The following is a 22,319-nucleotide window of genomic DNA, read 5'->3' as shown; positions in this document are numbered from 1 at the left end:
ACTGAAAATCATGTATATGTATATATCAGTACAGTATTAACAGTTATAGCCAGTATGCTTCATGCAATATTCCTTATTTTCCACTGTAACGGACTATTTATTGACTGGCGTTGGTTCTGTGTGCATGACAGTTGGAAAGTCATTTTTACACCGACGAGATAACGGAGTAAACATTTTTGGAGCGAGGAGGAGAGATAATCCTTTACAGTCCTTCAAAGAAATTAATATGATTTGATATAGAATACGAGTGAAAGCACCACAACTATCTCAAGAATGGCATAACAATTTTCATCAGTTTATCAGCCTCTTGTTTACTATTGTTGATGGCATAAATCAACAATAAAAAAAAAACATTGATACTCTTTTTTCATTTTCACTCTATGGTGATATTATATATATATATATATATATATATATATATATATATATATATATATATATATATATATTTTGCATATATTATAATTAATTTAATTCATAATTCATTTCTCTAACCATGCATTGTAATGAGGTCTTTGTTAAATTGCACAACTTTTTGATTTACAGATTTGAATGACAGCAGACACATCAACACAGTTTGTTCATAAGTCCAGGCGACTCAGTCCTACTACATCTGTTGGAAATGAAGCGTGAGGTACAACGCAATTTCATATCACTTACGAGCCACAGCACTAATAAAAATTATCGAGCTACACTATTTTAAAACGCATCTCCCATCATGTACACCAATAAAAGATGACCGACCCAATGAGAGTAAGTTATGGGCGGAGCGACACGTGTAACCACGCCCCAATGTGTAGCCCCGCCCCGTTCTGCAAGCTGCAGCCAGGGATACTTAACGCTCATTTGTGAAGCTCTTAGCAATGTAATTGATGGCCAACTGAGGGCGCCATCTCCTCTTTTTTTTCCCCTTTCCTACTACAGTCCTTTCAAACCTCTTTCTATTCCCAATTCTCTCCCAGCACATCCTTTGCTTCCTCTCCAGTGTGTCACACCTTATTCGCGTTTTCCTTCCTAGTCACTACCTCGTCTCTTTAGACACAACAGCGGTCAAAAGTTGAGTAAACACAACTGAAGGGTTGCCAACAGGGAGTAATGGTTCACAGACATCTTATTTTCTCTTCCCTTTAAGCCCATTAACGACTCCCCGTTTGCTTGATTTTTTGTCCCTGTATTTCCCCCTGTCTCTCCCGCCCTTTTTTTTCCTCCATCTCTGCAGTCAGTGGTTAAAACGAGCATTAGCCGTCAGCGAACGGCCCCGCTTTTAATCGTTTATTGCACATCATTGCTATCAACATTTAATCACGGCCCCAGTCGCATCCCTGCCGCCCACAGCTGAACTAACAGGCTCTGACATGGAACAATCGCCACACTCAGCTCGTATCTCATCAACGTCGGGGGCATTGAGATCCAACTCATTAAGAAAGGGTCTAACGAATGCAGGGTGACAGGTGTTTAAAGAGGCTACGTCGTTTAAAAAACCGTCGCAAGCCAAGCTATAAATGGCTCATTAGGACGCTGGTGTTACACTACCGCTTAAGAGGCTGAATTAGCAATATATTCATTATGTCCTCATAAAGAGATGTCAAGTCATTGTACACAAGTGCTGAGGCCAGTTGGGTTTCAATTACAGAGAATGTGGGGAAGAGTCAATGGGAATTAGTACAAACTATGTGATTCTAATGAATCAGGCTGCCTTTTGGTGGGCAAAAAATGGCAAAGAGTGTGACTCAAGTATTCTAAAATCTTATGGTTCTTCAGGGCATCGTGCAGCATACTAATGACTTGAAATGTAATAGTTTATGTCCTTTGCAATGGAAAAGGTTCATTGATCAAACACAGCAGGGCACTAGTTTACAATGAAGCAACTATGCTCAAAGGTGACCAGATTTCAAACAAAGCCAACATGAAATGGCATGCATAACTCATTTTACTTTCATGATGTAGGCTATTTCAGTGTTAAACTGGATATTCAACAAGAAAAATACTTGGACTTGGACCCAGATAGCACATGTACGTCTCCGAGATGTTTGTTTTAGATATTTTCATCTGGAAAGCATCGCATTTTAATAAACATCTCCTGAACATCAGATTTACAAATATTTTAAATCAAAAACATCTCAAAGACATCTGCTGAATGTCTGATTGACATCCGAGAAGAAACGTCTTATAGCAGGGGCGGACTGAGAAGAGAAATCGGCCTGGGATTTTACATAGAAACTGGCCCAAAAGTTGTTGAACTGTCCTTTTCTGCATATCACTGCCCATTTCAGCTTATTGTGGCCCATTCGGCCCTGTTTCATGTCTGGCCCACCGGGAAAAGTCCCGGTTCTCCCGATGGCCAGTTCGCCCTTGTCTTATAGATGTATTGCAAATGAGCAAACAACCTAAAAAAAATATGATGTAAACGCACACATCAAATAAATGTCTGGGTGATGTACAGACGTGTGCTATCAGGGTGATTTTTCCATCGGAAATGTATTGGATCATGAAAAGTGGGTGTCCCTTACCAGAATGGAGCCAGGCCTGAATGCAAGTTCGTAGTCGATTGTGGAAGACTCCTGTTCTGAAACACCACTGGCACCCACTTTTGAGGAGGCTTTTTGACCGGGACTTGGAGGCAAAAGGTTACTGTATGTTCACCCTTAAGAGCATCTTGACCATTGTTGGGTGTAATCTCAATATAAAGTAATTAGTTACTGTTGTCTAATCACTTAGTTACTGAATTTCAGTTAAGGTAATTACTTTTAAGTACATTAATTGGATTACACATTTCTAAAATAATATTTATGTAGAATCCATTTAAAATATGAATTCATACGTTCATTTGTATGTTTGTTTGCGATTCTGTGATAGCTGAAGGGTGTTCGACAATTAAAAAGGAGGAAATATAGACATTTTGAATTCGTTGAGTGGAAAACATTTTTTTGTGAGAAGTGTTTTCAAAAGTAACTTAAAAGTAATTAGTAATATGTTTACTTTTTTCGATTAATTAATTAGTAAAGTACTCTTATTACAAATTTTGAGATTTAATTAGTAAGTTGTAGACTAGAGGATTACTTTTTTAACTTACCCAACACTGATCTTGACGCACCGGTAATTCTTCATTTTAAAATCTATTGTTATATGCTATTATTGCCATAATCTTTATTATTTTAACATGCACAAAATAACTGTGGCAAGAAGGCTTCATTGCCTAGACAGCTCTGATTAAAAGAATGCCTAAATTGCTATTTGTTAACATTAATTCAAGGCTCACGAAAGGCATCTACAGTTCATTTTTCTTTACATGAAGTCATGGCCTTGAAGTCAGGCTATTTAGACAGCAGACTGATGTTTGACTTCAGAGTCTGACATTTTAAAAGTTCAGGAGTTAAACCTGATGTTATGTAGGTCTCTAAGATGGGAAATCAATAAGTGAATGTCAAGCACTTTTTTTTTTTTTTTGGCATTCAGTAATATTCTACAAAAATGCAGTATATTACATTGGGATATGAGAAAAACAAAATTCAAGGGAAGACAAGGGTACTAGATGATACAGAAACACCATTACTAAATTACACAGGTATTGTACAACAAAGACACCATTCAATGGGAACTTTGGCTTATAGTTTATTAGACATCACAATAACCCATAAAACATACAACAAGTTATTTATGCATATAAAATACTCCCAGTAGAGAGAGAAAAGAAAAAGAAAAACATGATGCAAAATCAAAACCATAATATTAGAAATAAAAAGAAAGTGACAATTCTCCCCATTGGGTGGTCTATACAGTCAATGGTTCTTTTTTTTTTTCTCAAGCAAAACAAATCAGTAAAATGGCTCAAAACAAAGTAACAAAGGCACATCTGGCTAGACGATGACAGGGCAGCACAAAACCAAACATATGGCAGATGACTACCTGTATGATTTTGAAATGGCCTTCTGATGATGAAGTATGAACATTTGGTGAATAAAGTAGCTTTGTTTGTTTTGCTGGAGTAGATTTGATAAATGACCAAGGTTGTTCTGTAACCAAAGACACTCATTTGAAGGGGCCACTATTTTGTAAGCATTCCAAACTACCTTTGTAGATTTTATTGATTGTCATTTTTTAATCCAAAATGGCATTTTACCCAAAGGGATAGTGTACCCAAAAATGTACATTTTGCAATGATTTACCCTCATGTAGTTCAAAATCTGTATGAACACACTAAGTGATGTGTAAGGATCTGACAGCCTCAGTCACCATTCACGTTTATTGTATGGATGAAAGAGCCATGCATAACATCTATTCTGTTCCATGCAAGGGTTAGAAACAACATGAGTGTGAATAAATGATGGCAGAATGTTTATTTTTGGGTAAACTATCTATTGAACTAATGAGGTTTACATAATGCATAATGTGATATATGTAAGACAGAAACATTTTAAAACAATATAAAATATAAAAGCAATAAATAAATAAAGTTTCAAAAGCGAAGTAAAAAAATAGACTAAAATGGAATCACAGTTTAAAACAAAGAAACCCTTATGCAAACTTATATAATAAACAGTGATTGTCTAATACTGCATCATTTTAGCAAATGACGGTTGCATGAAGACAGCCGAATTGCACATGAGAATGACATATGCTAACCTCAAATACCATGCAGCATGCAGACATACATTCCCTTTATCAGAAGCACAGACAAGACCACAACCCAGCTAAGACAAAATGACAGGTGAGAAGATTGTCATGTCATAATAAGAAAAAACGTTTCGCAAGAAACAGTAATCGTCCTTGATGTCCAACAGGCCAGAAGATCAGGCAGTGAATGTGATCGATGGATAATCATGAATGAGGAGGAGCTGTTAATACATCTAGGGGAACTGACTGTCCATCCATAAATCTGTCTACCTGTTTATCTGTTCACCAAGAAAACAAGCATTTCATGTGCTTTGGGAATGTGCAAATTTCCGCTAAAGGTCACTATTAAAGGAATAGTTCAGGCAAAATGAAAATTCTGTTATTATTTACTCACAATCATGTTGTTCTAAAGCCCAAAGTATACTTCGGTTTTGACGTGAATGCTTAGCGTCTGCGTTCAGTCGAACACTAGTCCTTCGTTTGACTGTGCCCGCATACACAGGTGGTTGGCACATGCGTGCTACGAGTGCTATGAAGGACTTTTCAAAATTGGTGTCATTAGCTTTACCCTGCATGACTTTCTTCCGTGGAACACAGAAGGTGAATTTTTGAAGAACATCCTGGCTGTTCTTATCCATAAAATTAAAGTGACTGGGGACTGGGACTATCAAGCTCCAAAATGAACCATAAAAGCTCATAAAACCCATGCATTATATTCCAAGTTTTCTAAAGCCTTACGATAGCATTGTGATGAACAGACCCACATTTAGAGTAAGTTGTTGTTCACTGAAAATCTTACCTAGCACTGTAATGGGGGTTGCACACCAGACGCGTCTGGAGGACAACATTGCACATTCTAAAATTCGAAACAATTGTTTTCTATGAATGTACGCACACCACATCACTCTGTGTCTGTCAGGGGCACCCAGCTATGACTTCGGAGGCTGCTCAAATTGTTCACAGAGTGCAACTCGCATATTTTCCATTAAATTCATTAATCCAAATCATTATCAAAGGACATGCATTATTTACTCCAGCCTTGTTCATTATTTAAGAAGGGAAAAACCATGGTAACTTTTGTGTGCCACCTGAACTGCATCGACGTGCCCCGTGTTTGATACCTGTGCCGTGTCCTAGCCATAGCGTTGCGGCACTTCTTGTCCGGTGTGCGACTGCTTAAACACTCAAATTAAAATATGGCACCATTAGACGCATTGTGTCAGGTCTGACTTCAGTTGTTACTGGTTCTTGTGTGTCTCGTGACCAAATGTCACTGGCAGCCCCAGTCCTAAATCACTTTAATTGTATGGAAAAAAGCAGAAAAGCAGAACTATTCCTTTAAAACTCTCTATAACCTGTTAGAAGTCTTTAGCCTTCTAGTAGCCAGTACCTTCAGTTCATTGTGTTCAACATTGTTTTGATAGAAGCAACTGTGAGCTCTTTGGCATGAGTACGAGTATGAGGTTTTCAAATACTATGACACAGTGATCTATTGACTACTTGAAGTGGATGTGCAAACAGTACATTCAAGAGTGAAAGACATGAACAGTGATGGAATTAGTTGCCATGCCATCCAGGAACAACTGAAAATTACAAGGAAAGAGAACAAGGATCACTTAAAAACTAGTATTATCCCTAATTGATTCCTTAAGAAGGAGGTGCAGACTTGATCTTTACTTCCTTTAACAAAGACTGCTTTTGAATATTAATGCTAATGTTAGGCTGCAAAATGGAGACAATGATCCTAAATCAAGCTAACAAAACTCTAGCCAAACCCCGATGACCCTCAGCAGCTCTTTACCAGTGTATTGTGCTTTTTATTTTGGCCAGAAAATTAGTGAGCAAGGAAAGGTTGCAACAGGTGCCCACTGTTTTTAGGAAAGCGACCAACCATGCCATGCAGATTATACAGTAACGAAATCCACACATTCCAATAAGTAAAACATCAGCATATGACTTTAGTAATACCCGTTAAAATAAATTTTCCGAAAATGAACATTTTTATTTTGCACCCCCACTGGTATTTTTTGAATTGTTGTGCATTTTCTTTTCTTCTGAATGCACGTTAAACTGGCGATATATATTATTTTGTTATATTATTTACAGAACTAATTTGGTACTTTTCAGAAACAAAGAAACAAAATTAAGAAAATAATGCATAATCAAAATGACATCAAATATAAAAATACATTTTGCTGTACGTAAAAAACATTGCATATACCACAAGACAGTTCCCCTTCATCACAGTTAACATTAACGCACACAACCGACGAAAGCTTTTGAAGATAAAAAGAGCAGTACACCAAGATTGCGAAATAAAATTTTACAGATCAGAAACCATAAGCAACATTTTAGAGTATATGCATTGCATTTTAAAATACTGAAAGCAAATATATTTAGACCTTTCTGGAGACACCAAAATTAAATGTTCGTATGTTGATTAAAACTGTTCGTTCTATATGATTTTCGGTTTAACCAGGATTAAAATATAACATAATACCTCAAAAGTGAATTGTTACCAATTGCCAATACCAAATATCATGGTTTTGTTTTATAGCTAATAGCTAGTAGCCTGTCCGAAGTAATACAAATTTGTAGTGGTACATTATCAATTATCCAAAATCTGAAAGAGATATACGAGCTATGAAAGTCTGCTTCTCCAAATGGAATATCTTTGATGGATCATTCACAAAACCATGAGAATCTGTAAATTAGCCATGTCTAATGAGAAATTTCACTAGGCAGGGGTGATTTTCTAAGTGTGTGTGTTTGTTTGCCCGAGCCATGTGCCAGGCTGCTGTGCTGTTATAGGCGATCATGGCTGGGCAGGGCGGTGGCAGTGCAAATCGCAGGCACGGCCTACATCTTTAGACCAACATAGGCGGAGACATAAAACTTTCCCCACGAGCCATGTTAGCGCCAGATGGTCCGTGGCTAGCTTCGATATCATTTTGTTCGGCAGGTTCATATGGTGGAAGCGTCTCGTCAGTCGCCATGTCATTTTCAGGAGGGTGTACTGAGCTGTCCCAGACAATGGGCGTGCCGCCATTAGCGGGAGGGCCATTGTTGTCATCATCTAGATCCTGAAACAGAAACAAACGAAAGCATTGGTTGGAGTTGTCATTTTGTAAACAATTTAACACCTATATCTATACTGGGAGTGTTGAAGCTCCATGTCATTTCAGAATGTTAACTAACACAGATAAGTCTGTTCATGTATAAGCTTGAAGTAAAGGATTATCTAAAGTCAACCGGTCATTATCGAAAAATTAACCCAGACAAGGCCGTGTATCACCCTGAAAGTTTATTTTGTGATAATGATCGTCTGATTGAAGATTATCCTGCTTATAACATGGCTTCGTACCAAATTTATAATTAAATGGACATAAAATATTGATTTCAGTTGAAATTACATTATAATGTGAGATCACAAAGAGACCCCAAAGTCTCCAGAAACTGCTGAATTCAACCTTTGAGTTCTGTCAGGTGTTTTTATTGCGAAAATGACCATTATCTTGCTTATTACAATTAATATTGTGTAGGTCCCCTTTGTGCTGCCAAAACAGCGCTAACCCGCATCTCAGAATAGCATTCTAAGATGCTATTCTTCTCACCACAATTGTACAGAGTGGTTATCTGAGTTACCGTAGACTTTGTCAGTTCGAACCAGTCTGGCCATTCTCTGTTGACCTCACTCATAAACAAGGCATTTCTGTCCGCAGAACTGTCACGCACTGGATGTTTTTTGTTTTTGGCACCATTCGGAGTAAATTCTAGAGACTGTTGTGTGTGAAAATCCCATGAGATTAGCAGTTACAGAAATACTCAAACCAGCCCTTCTGGCACCAACAGTCATCCATGCGATTATCTAATCAGCCAGTAGTATGGCAGCAGTGCAGTGCATAAAATCATGCAGATACGGGTCAGGAGCTTCAGTTAATGTTCACATCAACCACCAAAATGGGGAAAATGTGATCTCAGTGATTTGGACTGTGGCATGATTGTTGGTGCCAGATGGGTTGGTTTGAGTATTTCTGTAACTGCTAATCTCCTGGGATTTTCACACACAATAGTCTCTAGAATTTACTCAGAATGATGCCAAAAACAAAAAACATCCAGTGAGTGGCAGTTCGGTGGACTGAAATGCCTTGTTGATGAGAGAGGTCAACAGAGAATGGCCAGACTGGTTCGAACTGACAAAGTCTATGGTAACTCAGATAACCACACTGTACAATTGTGGTGAGAAGAATATCATCTCAGAATGCTGTTCTAAGATGCGGGTTAGCGCTGATTTAGTGGCACGAGGGGGATCTACACAATATTAGGCAGGTGATTTTAATGTTGTGGCTGATTGATGTAAATAGGCATTAAATACTGATTTGAGTTTAAATTATTTTATTTGCTTGCAAAGATTGCAGAGTGCTACGAGAAGTTCAAGATGACTCGCAATACCCGGATGACCGGTAAAATATCACTTTATCCCCGAATATGCGTCATTATTCCAAAATATCAGACTGCTGAATGGTGCGAGTGACCAATCAAAATAGAATATTCCAGAGACTCAAGTTATAAAATGTAAATACATTTTCCTACTTTTATTCAACAGATAATATTATTTAAAGCTGAAGTGTGCAATTTCAGAGCAACTAGCGTCACCAGGCAGAATTGCAAAAATAATTATTGTTTTCGGAATAGTTTTGTAAAGACACCCTCCCATCTTCCATTGGTCGGACAAACAAGTAGCCATTGCCTTAACATACTGCATTGTTTGAGCCAACGTTGCTGTGTCGGGCTGGTTGAAATGGTCAAACAAACTGAGCAACGTTTTGGAGTAATTAACTGAAAAATGGTTTACAATTATTGTTTTCGGAGTAGTTTTGTAAAGTTTTGTAAAGTTGCCTCAGCATATTTAGGTAGGATGAGTATTTAACATAAAAAATACACTTCAGCTTTAAATAACAAGCCATAGATTAGAAACAACATGAGCTAGCTTCGATTTAACTGTCAGATACAGTGGTGTGAAAAAGTGTTTGCCCCCTTCCTGATTTCTTATTTTTTTTGCATGTTTGTCACACTTAAATGTTTCAGATCATCAAACAAGTTTAAATATTAGTCAAAGATAACACAAGTAAACACAATATGCAGTTTTTAAATGAAGGTTATTATTATTAAGGGAAAACAAAATCCAAAACTACATGGCCCTGTGTGAAAAAGTGATTGCCCCCTAAACCTAATAACTGGTTGGGCCACCCTTAGCAGCAACAACTGCAATCAAGCGTTTGCGATAACTTGCAATGAGTCTTTTACAGCGCTGTGGAGTAATTTTGGCCCACTCATCTTTGCAGAATTGTTGTAATTCAGTCACATTGGAGGGTTTTTGAGCATGAACAGCCTTTTTAAGGTCATGCCACAGCATCTCAATAGGATTCAGGTCAGGACTTTGACTAGGCCACTCCAAAGTCTTCATTTTGTTTTTCTTCAGCCATTCAGAGGTGGACTTGCTGGTGTGTTTTGGATCATTGTCCTGCTGCAGAACCCAAGTTCGCTTCAGCTTGAGGTCACGAACAGATGGCCGGACATTCTCCTTCAGGATTTTTTGGTAGACAGCAGAATTCATGGTTCCATTTATCACAGCAAGTCTTCCAGGTCCTGAAGCAGCAAAACAGCCCCAGACCATCACACTACCACCACCATATTTTACTGTTGGTATGATGTTCTTTTTCTGAAATGTGGTGTTACTTTTACGCCAGATGTAATGGGACACACACCTTCCAAAAAGTTCAATTTTTGTCTCGTCGGTCCACAGAGTATTTTCCCAAAAGTCTTGGGGATCATCAAGATGTTTTCTGGCAAAAATGAGACGAGCCTTAATGTTCTTTTTGCTCAGCAGTGGTTTTTGTCTTGGAACTTTGCCATGCAGGCCATTTTTGCCCAGTCTCTTTCTTATGGCGGAGTCATGAACACTGACCTTAACTGAGGCAAGTGAGGCCTGCAGTTCTTTGGATGTTGTTATGGGGTCTTTTTTGACATCTTGGATGAGTTGTCGCTGCACTCTTGGGGTAATTTTGGTCGGCCGGCCACTCCTGGGAAGGTTCACCACTGTTCCATGTTTTCGCCATTTGTGGATAATGGCTCTCACTGTGGTTCTCTGGAGTCCCAAAGCTTTAGAAATGGCTTTAAAGCCTTTTCCAGACTGATAGATCTCAATTACTTTCTTTCTCATTTGTTCCTAAATTTCTTTGGATCTCGGCATGATGTCTAGCTTTTGAAGATCTTTTGGTCTACTTCACTTTGTCAGGCAGGTCCTATTTAAGTGATTTCTTGATTGAGAACAGGTGTGGCAGTAATCAGGCCTGGGTGTGGCTAGAGAAATTGAACTCAGGTGTGATAAACCACAGTTAAGTTATGTTTTAACAGGTGGGGCAAACACTTTTTCACACAGGGCCATGTAGGTTTGGATTTTGTTTTCCCTTAATAATAACAACCTTCATTTAAAAACTGCATTTTGTGTTTACTTGTGTTATCTTTGACTAATATTTAAACTTGTTTGATGATCTGAAACATTTAAGTGTGACAAACATGCAACAAAATAAGAAATCAGGAAGGGGGCAAACACTTTTTCACACCACTGTATGTAAAGAACAAATGGAAAATGGAAAAAAGAAAATCACAAATAATATTTGTACATAAAATAATTTTATTTTAGACGGCTGGCAAAATAAAGCAACATGAGTAGCAATACAACAGGTTCAAAAAAAGAAAAAGAAATGGGACGTCCTTCAACTGAAGCCGCAACAGGCACTTCCATTGTAGACAGCAGCACACACATCTGGTGTAGATATGGCATAACACATGCTGCACGTACTCACATTCACAGTTCATTACAATCACTGAGGTGGTACTAATGCCCATTTAATAGTTCCTCAATCGGTCATTAAGCATCAGTATAATAGCTTCAGAACAGAAGCGCTCACTACATAATAAGTGCACATTCTTATTTCTTAGAGTTCATTGATACTGAATGAAGAGTCAGTAGATAAAACAGTTTGATAGAATACTTCACCTCCTGACTCAGAGTGAGCAAAAATTTAATTTAAAGGTGCTAATATAGCGTGATCGTTATCTATTGTGTGTGTGTGTGTGTGTGTGTGTCTAAGTGATGAAACAAGAGCTGGTTTCTAATTATGCGAGATGAATGTTCTTTTTGTTCCACCGTTATGAGGTGATGCCAGTTGCACCCCTAACATTTAGCCTTTTGAAACGTATGGAAAAAGAAAGGATACTTTTTTTTTGAAGGGCAAATTCAATTTCACAGCTCTAATAAAAGTTATTCTTCTAGCTGGGTACAGCACCATTAGGCAGCAGTGAAAACCAACTTTATTTTTCCCATTCAGTTTCACCATAGGTATTTCAAAAAAATCTTCAAAAAGACTTCTAAGCCTTGAACCAATCTAAACAGCTTTTAGATGAGTCACAATATTACAACATTTGATTTTAAGAAAAAGTATTTGAAAATTGCTTAAGGCAAAAGTACAAGACTGTGTACTTAAGTTAAATATAAAACTACTGACTTTAAGTCGTTGATAAAAGGTGCTCTCAGTAACTTTTGACTTTGTGTCATCTTGGACTCACACTGAAACATCAATAGTTTTCAGTTTCAGATGCCATTGTAGAAATTTAGTTTTCACAGTCAGCCATTATTAATTTAATCAATGAGTGAAAGTGTCCAATAACAGGACGGTTACTGAGATTAAGCGAGTAGTATTCGGCTGGTCATGTGATTCTAACATGGCGGCCCCCATGTGTGAACCCTCTCCATGTAGAATAAAACAGATTTTATAAGTTTACTGATATGACTGGAGTCTTCATTTTAATGTGAATGCTTATGATTTCCTACATATATCGCAAAATTACAATTCAAGTCTTTAGGAGTTAAACTTTTTTAATGAGGAAAAAATAACTGAGTGCACTTAAATTACCTTTAAGTATTAAATACAATGTTTGATATTTAGCAACATTTTCAAATATATACACACATTTACTGTAAGTTGTTTGAGATAGTAGGGAGACCAGCGGTCAGCAGTTCCCTATCTGTCACTCACTCGACGTTGGTGTCGATGTAGTGACACTAGGGGTCACTCTTGGGAGCCCGAGACACCTCTGGTCTTTGATAAAAGGCCAATGAAAATTGGCGAGTGGTATTTGCATGCCACTCCCCCGAACATACCGGTATAAAATGAGCTGGTATGCAACCACTCATTCAGATTTTCTCTTCGGAGCCGAACGGTCATGCTCACTGAGTTGAATACTACTGTTCATTCACCTCTGCTAGATCTGACGGCGCATTTCAGCGGCTTCTCCCTCCTCTGCACTGGTGCACTGCAGAGAATGCCCCTGGGCGCTTCGGCAGAAAAACTAGAGAGTATATTTTCTGAAAGAGCATTTTTCCCCTCTAAAAGAGTATATATTTCTCTAAAAGAGCGGCACATACGGAACGTCTTTTTAAAGACGCGTCTTTTTAAAGATGCTTTTCCGATTGTGTGTTATTCCTGGTTGTGCTCGTTATCTCTCGCCTTCTAACGGTCACGATCACTGTCTTTCGTGTCTGGGCACTGCTCACGCGGAGACCGCGTTCGTGGATGGTCATGTTCTCATTGCGAGAATATGTCCATGGCAACGTTGCGGTCACGGCTCGCCTTCGGGTTTGAGGCCAGCGCGGCTAGCACTGGGGGCGATTTGGGGATCCCAATGGGACCGCCTCCGCCGGGTATCCCCCCGCGGACCTTCCATTCCCCAGCACGCTCATCTGCCCCGATCGGGCTTCCGGGTGAGTCCGCCGGCTCGTCTCACGGCGAGTTCGACCTCTCATTCGGAGCCCGCAAAAGTGATGAGCTCTCGAGCGCAGCATCGGAGAGCGGGCTCGTCCAGTCAGAAGCCTCAGCTGGGCTCCTCCCTTCGGGGTCGATCGCCCAGTCATAGGCTGACGCGGAGATGATGACATGCTTTCCTGGGCAGCCGCGAGCGTCGGTTAGAGTGGATTTCACCGTTCTTCCCTGAACCCTCGCGGCTCAGTGATTGGTTCCTGGGCTCGCGGCGCCGCTCAAAGCCACGCCCCGCCCCCGTTCCTTTCTTCCCGGAAGTGCATGAAGAGCTGATAAGGTCGCAGGACGCACTTTTTACTGCCCGGTCCCGATCTTTTCAGCTTCCCCGCTCTCACTACCCTTGATGGTGGGGTGGCCAAGGGTTATTCCGCAATCCCCCGGTGGATAAAGGCACTCGCGGTGCACCTATGCCCGCAGAGCACCGCCACCTGGCGCGGGTGCCCAAAGCCCCCGTCCAAGGCCTGTAGGTTTACGTCGTCTCTGACGGCCAAGGCCTACGGTGCCGCCGGACAAGCCGCCTCCGCCCTGCACGCCATGGCTCTCCTGCAAGTCCGCCAAGGTGCTAAAGGAACTGCACGAGGGTAGTTCCGCCCCGGGATTGATGCAGGAACTGCGCTCGGCGACCGACCTCGCCCTCCGAGCGACGGAGGTCACGGCGCGGTCTCTTGGGCGGGCGATGGCCACACTAGTGGTCCAGGAGCGCCACCTTTGGCTTAACCTGGTCAAGATGGGTGAGGCCGACAAGACACGATTCCTTGCTGCCCCCATTTCCCAGGCGGGCCTATTCGGCGACACCGTCGAGGACTTTGCCCAGCAGTTCTCGATGGTAGAGCAGTAGATGGATGCTAGCCGGCATATCCTGCCCCGGCGCGGCTCAAGATGCCGCACCCCATCTACTCATCGCCAAGGGCGTCCCCCTGTGGTGACTGCACCGGCTTCGCCGCAGCCCGCCCCTTCGGCCCGGCCCCAGCGTGGAGCCCACCGCAGGAAGCAGACGCCACCCGTCTCGCGGCCGCCCAGAACCCGTGAAAGGCTTGAGACGGGCGACCCAGGGACAACGAAACCCGCTGCTCTGGAGCTGGTAAGCAGATCTTCATCTTTTTGTTACCTTTTTCATTTAATTGCGCTGCATGCCCAAGTGGCTGCAGTACTCAAGAGCTCAGCAAGAGTGGTTTCCTTGTTCCCTGGGTCACGTATCCGGTGTGTACGGCTGGCATCATGACCACCGTCCACCACTCCATTTGGCAGGTTGGCGCTCCAGCGGCGGTCTCCCGCCCTGAGCGCCCAGCTGTGGCACAAATCCGCCCCCGATGTGACAGTCTCCACGGGTCACGAGGATAGGCCTCTTCCTCCCCCGTCCCAGGCTGTTCCGGGGGTGGTCACAAGGAGCCAGGTAAGTGCTTCGATGTCCTCGGACTCAGCACAGCCACGACGTGGTGTGGCACCTTGAGCTCCGCCACGAGACCCCACCTGCCGGTACATCCGATGACGTTGTCCCTTTGGTCCCCCTTGCGCGGAACTTGGATGCATGGCTTGCGCCTTCCAATCCGTCACGATGGCTGGTCCGGACCGTCCAACTTGGCTGCGCGATTCACTTCACCGGGCACCCACCCAGGTTCAGCGCTGTCCACTTCACCTTGGTGAAAGACGAAAACGCTGCTACCTTGCGCGGAGATCGCTACCCTCCTACGGAAGGACGCGATAGAACCTGTCCCTCAAGCCGAGATGAAGAAAGGGTTTTACAGCCCCTACTTCATTGTACCGAAAAAAGGCGGTGGGTTGCAGCCAATCTTGGACCTGCGAGTACTGAACCGGGCTTTACACAGACTCCCGTTCAAGATGCTGACGCAAAGACGCATTCTAGCGAGCGGCGGTAGACCTGAAGGATGCGTACTTTCACGTCTCGATACTTCCTCGACACAGACCCTTCCTGCGGTTCGCATTCAAGGGTCAGGCGTATCAGTACAAAGTCCTCCCTTTCAGCCTGTCCCTGTCTCCTCGTGTCTTTACGAAGATCGCAGAGGCTGCCCTTGCCCCGTTAAGGGAGGTGGGCATTCGCATTCTCAACTATCTCGACGACTGGCTAATCTTAGCTCACTCTCGAGACGTGTTGTGCGCACACAGGGACCTGGTGCTTTCACACCTCAGCCGACTAGGGCTTCGGGTCAACAGGGAAATGAGCAAGCTCCTCCCGGTTCAGAGCATCTCTTTTCTCGGTTTGGAGTTGGACTCAGTCTCCTTGACGGCGCGCCTTACGAACGATCGCGCCCAGTCGGTGCTGGCCTGTTTGAAGGCGTTCAAACAGAAAACAGCGGTTCCACTGAAACTTTTTCAGAGGCTCCTGGGGCATATGGCATCCTCGGCGGTGGCCACCCCGCTCGGGTTGATGCATACGAGGCCGCTTCAGCACTGGCTCCAGACTCGAGTCCCAAGACCGGCATGGCGCCACGGGACACCGCGTGGTCTGTCACCGTCTTTTCAGCCCTTGGACCAACCTCTCGTTTCTACGAGCAGGTGTTCCTCTAGAACTGGTCCCCAGGCGTGTCGTGGTCACGACAGACGCCTCCAAAATGGGCTGGGGTGCCGTTTGTAATGGGCACGCAGCCACCGGCCTCTGGACGGGTCCGCGGCTGCGTTGGCACATCAACTGCCTCGAGTTGTTGGCAATTTTGCTCGCCCTGCGGAGGTTTCGGCCATTGATCCAGGGCAAGCACATGTTAGTTCAGACAGACAACATGACAATGGTAGCATATGTCAACTGCCAAGGTGGTTTGCGCTCTCGTTGTATGTCACAACTCATGTTCTCCTCCTCTGGAGTTAGCAGCACCTCATGTTGCTGCAAGCCACTCACATCCCGGGCAACCTCAACACTACGGCGGACGCGCCGTCACAACAGGTTACCCTCAGGGGAGAGTGGAGACTCCACCTTCAGGTGGTCCAGCTGATTTGGAGTCGATTCAACAGGCACAGGTGCACCTGTTCACCTCCCAAGAATCCTCCTCACTGCCCGCTCTGGTACGCCCTGACCGAGGCCTCCCTCGGCATAAACGTGCTGGCACACAGCTGGCCCCCTGGCATTCGCAATTATGCGTTCCCCCCAGTGAGCCTGCTTGCACAGACCCTGTGCAAGGTCAGGGAGGATGAGGAGAAGGTCGTCCTGGTAAGCACCCTACTGGCCCGCCCAGACGTGGTGCTCGGACCTCACGCTCCTCGCGACAGCTCCCCCCTGGCAAAATTCCCCTGAGGAAGGACCTTCTTTCTCAGGGAAGGGGCACCATCTGGCACCCGTGCCCAGACCTCTGGAATCTCCTTGTCTGGCCCCTGGACGGGGCGTGGAAGACCTAAGCTGTCTCCCACCTGCAATGGTAGACACGATCACTCAGGCTAGGGCTCCCTCTACGAGGTGCCTGTATGCCTTTTAGTGGCGTCTGTTCGCTAAGTGGTGTTCTTCCCGTCGGGAAGACCCCAGAGATGCGCAGTCAGATCAGTGCTTTCCTTCCTGCAAGAGAGGTTGGAAGGGAGGCTGTCCCCTTCCACCTTGAAGGTGTACATTGCTGCCATAGCAGCACACCACAACGCAGTCGATGGTAAGTCCTTAGGGAAGCATGATCTGATCATCAGGTTCCTAAGAGGCACCAGGAGGCTGAATCCCTCCATGCCACGCCTCGTTCCCTCAGTGGACCTCTGTAGTTCTTCAGGGTCTACAGAGAGCCTCTTTTGAGCCTTTGCAGTCAGCCGAGCTTAAGGCACTCTCCTTGAAGACTGCCCTCCTGACTGCACTCACTTCCATCAAGAGGGTAGGTGACCTGCAAGCGTTCTCTGTCAGTGAAACGTGCCTGGAGTTCGGTCTAGGTTACTCTCACGTGATCCTGAGACCCTGACCGGGCTATGTGCCCAAGGTTCCCACCACCCCTTTAGGGACTAGGTGGTGAACCTGCAAGTGCTGCCCCAGGAGGAGGCAGACCCAGCCCTGTCGTCGCTGTGTCCGGTGCGTGCTTTACGCATCTATTTGGATCGCACGCAGAGCTTTAGAATCTCTGAGCAGCTCTTTGTCTGCTTTTGGTGCTCAGCGGAAAGGAAGCACTGTCTCCAAGCAGCGGATCGCCCACTGGCTCGTTGACACCATAACTATGGCATATCTTGCCCAAAACATGCCGCCCCCGGTAGGGCTACGAGCTCATTCTACCCGTGGTGTAGCGGCTTCTTGGGCCTTGGCCAGAGGTGCCTCTCTAACAGACATTGGCAGAGCAGTGGGCTGGGCAACATCCAACACCTTTGCAAGGTTCTACAACCTCCGGGTGGAACCGGTTTTGTCCCAGGTAGTGGCACACAACTTAAGCGGATAAGCCCGGGATAGCCGGCCGGGTGTATCGCTTGCACACAGCGCCTTCCACCTCCTTTTGAGCTGAAGACGTGCGCTGTTAATTCCCAGTAGTGTTCACAAAATTTGTTCCCTGGTTGACTTCCTCCGAGCCCTGTGGCAGTCGAGTTTTCGGAGAGACTCGCTGCCGGCCCAGTACACGCGCTAACTAAGAGCCCGGTTCTGGGGTAGGTGCTCCGCATGTGGCGGTTCCCTTAAGGCTAACCCCATGCGATCTATATCTTCCGCTAATTCGTTTCCCTGCTGGCAAACTGCGTCTTCCTTGGGCAGAGCCCCTCTGCCCCAGTCTCCATGTTGTAGTATCTCCTCCCCCATTGGGCAGGATCTACCTTGAAGGCTCTCCACATGGTTGGAAAGACTATGTGATGTATTGTTCCACTTAAATATCCCCCCCCTCTCTTGGGGCGAGGTGTGGTCTCCACGGTGTCCTCCCCTTGGGAGGGACACCCCCCGACTAGACCTGGCGGCCCAGTCGGATAATCCCCCTTCTTTTTTAGGGAGTGGAAAAAGAGAAGGGGAAAAGAGGCCACGACTGGGTTAAGCCTGTCTCTATCTTTGGGTAGTCGACTTGTCCCCAAAAAGGGCCGTTCGACACTCATAACTGTGTCGGGGGAGGTTACGTATCGACCTAGTGTGCTGGCTATGAGGCACACAGCAAGTCTGTCCACCACACACCGCCAGTTCACGTAACACAGTTCAGCCTTGTGGCGTTTTGTATAGGGACCCCTAGTGTCACTACATCGACACCAACGTCGAGTGAGTGACAGATAGGGAACGTCATGGTTACTGGTGTAACCTCCGTTCCCTGATGGAGGGAACGAGACATTGGTCCCTCCTGCCACAACGCTGAACTACCCGCTGAAATGGCCAGACCTTATATCGGCTCCTCAGCGTAAAACCTGAATGAGTGGTTGCATACCAGCTCCTTTTATACCCGTATGTTCGGGGGAGTGGCATGCAAATACCACTCGCCAATTTTCATTGGCCTTTTATCAAAGATCAGAGGTGTCTCAGGCTCCCAAGAGTGACCCCTAGTGTCACTACATCGACACCAACGTCTCATTCCCTCCATCAGGGAACGGAGGTTACACCAGTAACCATGACGTTTTGCCGTGCTTCCTGTTTCCATGGTTACAGCGACTTCTCCGATTAGTGGATCACCTTCAGTATTATGGGTATTTCAACATAGTCTCATGACAACTCGTAATAATTTGTATGAGATGACGAAATCGTAAGATATTGTATGACACTTACAAATAGGTATGGTTTTTTTGATCAACCAGTAAACAAACAGAATTTTCAAATTCATACAATACAACCATTTGTTTTACGAAATAAAGCATCAGTGACCAAATTTGGTAAACAATCTGATTGCATATTTATTTAGACTATGCAATACAAATTACTAATGTATGTCAGTTACCTGTAAACGCTTCCCTCGTCTCCGATGTTTGCTATCTTCCTTAAAGTTCCAAAAAGTTCCAAAAGTTATTTTTTTATTAGGTTTAGGGTTTGTGCAAGGGGGTAGACTTTTTTTTAAAGCTTGGGTTAGGTGTTAAACTTAAGAAAAATCACAATAACATTGTTCATTGGTTTATTTTTCTCTATGGGAGTAAGTCATACATTTTTGTATGAGCCAACTTGTTCAATTTCTTACAATTTTGCCATCTCGTACTATATAGTTCTTCACTGTGCATTTGCCAATTAAACACTATCTTTTTAAAATGAAGTTGAAATAACACTGGCTTTGGCTTCTAAAGAAGCTTATTCTATCCCATAATAATCTCTGACCTCATGGGTAAGTCTTTTAAAAAAGTTTTTACTTTATCGCTAAAAATCAATTTCTGAATGTAGAGAAAAAAATGGGATGTTTACTTACCATTGTGCTTTATAAAGAAGAGCACTTACTGAAAGCCCAAAAAGAGTTCCCTAAGGGCGATATCACAAAGGTATGTGTCTCTGTTTATCCTTCAAACACAGACCTGCTGTAGTAATTAGCTTTACGGTTATCATGGTTGATGAAATAACCAGCTCATCATATTAATCCACACAAAGGACCCTTTGGCAGAGTTAGCGCAAGCCACACATTGCAGTGAGTCACTAGATTTTGCCGTTTGTATGAGTGTGACATTATTGTCAGGAGACTGTTTTGAAAATGGTACTTAAATTGCCGTTTGAAGTGGTAAAATAGGCTTGCGAAGTCATTCAAACTCATTGAAAGGAGAAACGAGACACCTTGTCTGAATGACGGATATTCATGGAATAAGATTCAAAGCTCTTCAAAGCAATGTTTATTTAGTGTACTACTTCAAAGTTAAAGAGATGGGATGGGAACTCTTACTGTGACAGGCTCTGCAGAGTTGGTTTCATAGTAGTTAGCCTCATAGTTGCTGAGCGGCGCGGTTTCTGTGATGGTTGTGGCCTTGTCCTGTGGTTTATTAAGCTGTAGAGACACAAACACATGGGATGGTGAGTTAAACACATACAAGAACCAATTTTGCAGCTTTATCAGTGTAGTTTACTCACATTTACTCACACTCGTGTTCCAAACAAGCATGATGAACACAAAAGGGTCCTTGACAAACAAGGTTGTCCGAGGTGATAAAAATTTGAAATCTTTTTTAAAAACTAGTTTAAAACACATCAAATTTGTAGAAAAGTAATTTTTGTGTCCAAATTTTCAACCAAAAAAATTTAATTTAATGACTTCACAAATGTCATGTGGTGTCACCATCTTCATTCCTCTATATGAAAAAAATGTCAGAATATCTGATTTTTATTTTTTATTTTTTTATTTACTTCACACAAAGTTTTGAAAGGGGTCCTCTCTGGGGTTTTTTCTTCTTTCCCCCCCCCCCACAAAATGGCATCCTACATGTTGGTAACACCACATGACTTTGATTTGGTGTACAAAAGTTTTAAGAATTTCAATTTTTAATGAGAATTTGTTTTGTTTACTGTTTCCGGACAGATACAGCACATTTTTAAAGAAAAAAAAAAAAAAAAAAGGCAACTCACTAACTGAAAACATGTTCATCATAGTATAGGTGTATTCAAGTAGTTTTAAAATAACTTAATAGATCCAGACAAAAAAAAAATTTGTGTCACATCATCAAAAGGGGATGTTAGGTTAAATATTAAGGACTGATAGCTTCATTTACCATTCACTTTCATTGCATGTTTTTTCATACAATGAAAGTGAATGGTGACTGAAACATTCTGCCTAACATCTTCCTTTATATTCCACAGAAGAGAGTCATTGCATGGTAAAGTTACCCTCAATGTAATTAAGTTCACTGAATGAGTGCATATGTGCACAAACACATTCACACACACTTGTGCACCGACACACATAATTAGCTCCACCCACACATTCTACATTCAGCTTCGATCAATACACATTACCCCCATGTTAACCCTTTCCCTCTCGACTGTAGCCCGAGGGGAATATTAGGAATTCTCATTCTCTTCGCTCAGCTAGTTCTTACATATTTGGCAATACGTATTTCAAACGCAGCCCAACACCAACCGAGCAAACAAAAAAATAATTGTTAACAGCTGAAAAATCGTAATTACTCCTTTTTTCAGCAATATTATTTTTTCCGTCCTAATAATAATTTTGTTCTTCAAAGGTTTTAAAAGATCTATTTTATGCTACTTTATGCATGTGTGTTTTCTCTAAGCTCTGTTTTTAATTGCCATGAGTAGCCTGGAGAATTGTACATAATCTCAATCCTCTAAAATAAAGAACCTCAATACATCAAGTTGAAAGAGAATGTCAGATATGCGAGGGTTTGAGAGGTGGCTGATGGGAAAAGCATCCGCTTACCATTTCTGTCGAGCTGCCAGACTTCATCGGGGGAGGAGGCTTGTGTTTGGGGGGGCCTCTAGATAAGACACAGAGGGAGATGTTTAGCTCTAATTGTGCTGCGCCAGCATACCATACCGTGAATGTAAAAATTAAGATGCACTGAGAATGAAAAACTAAAATAGCTTGGATTTTCAAGCCAGGAAGGAAAGAATTGGATGTTGAACAAGAATGTGTGATTGTGTGTGTGCTTTCACACTTACTCTCCGTTTTCGACACTCTGACGTCGTTTGTGGAACATGGCCACACCGGCACCGATTAAACACAAAATTATTATGGCAGCAATTAACCCTCCAATAACTGGCCCAGCCGAGACGTGTTTTGGTACAGGTTGATCTAAAGAAACAAAGAAGAGGCAAAAATTGTTTTAATATCTATTACATACTGTATATGTATTTGTGTTCATTTTCAAATACAAAGACAAAAGACATAATCAATATGCATGTACTCGTGTACATGAATTATACTATACAGAGGAATTTCAATACATTCACTAACCTTACCATAACTCCAAGTGACAAATTCAGCTATGTAACAACGAGTGGTTTGTCAGTTACTCAAAAAAGTATCCCAC

General features: G+C 42.9%; 1 protein-coding gene across 1 annotated transcript in view; it reads right to left on the bottom strand.

Annotated features, from left to right (window-relative positions):
* Window positions 1-3,595: 3,595 nt before the first annotated feature.
* LOC127425046 (nectin-2-like) overlaps window positions 3,596-22,319 on the bottom strand; it is a 193,885-nt gene continuing 175,161 nt past the window's right edge. Inside the window, exons 7-10 of the mRNA XM_051670667.1 lie at window positions 21,949-22,081; window positions 21,707-21,764; window positions 20,219-20,320; window positions 3,596-7,697 (exon numbers count right to left, since the gene is read on the bottom strand). Of these exons, the coding sequence (XP_051526627.1) occupies window positions 7,482-7,697; window positions 20,219-20,320; window positions 21,707-21,764; window positions 21,949-22,081 (509 nt within the window). The 3' untranslated portion in view covers window positions 3,596-7,481. The remainder of the gene's footprint in view (window positions 7,698-20,218; window positions 20,321-21,706; window positions 21,765-21,948; window positions 22,082-22,319) is intronic.

Source organism: Myxocyprinus asiaticus, chromosome 34 (genome assembly GCF_019703515.2).
Source record: "Myxocyprinus asiaticus isolate MX2 ecotype Aquarium Trade chromosome 34, UBuf_Myxa_2, whole genome shotgun sequence".
NCBI lineage: Eukaryota > Metazoa > Chordata > Actinopteri > Cypriniformes > Catostomidae > Myxocyprinus > Myxocyprinus asiaticus.
Note: the sequence above shows the minus strand (reverse complement) of the source record. Positions and strands in the feature narration are given on the sequence as shown.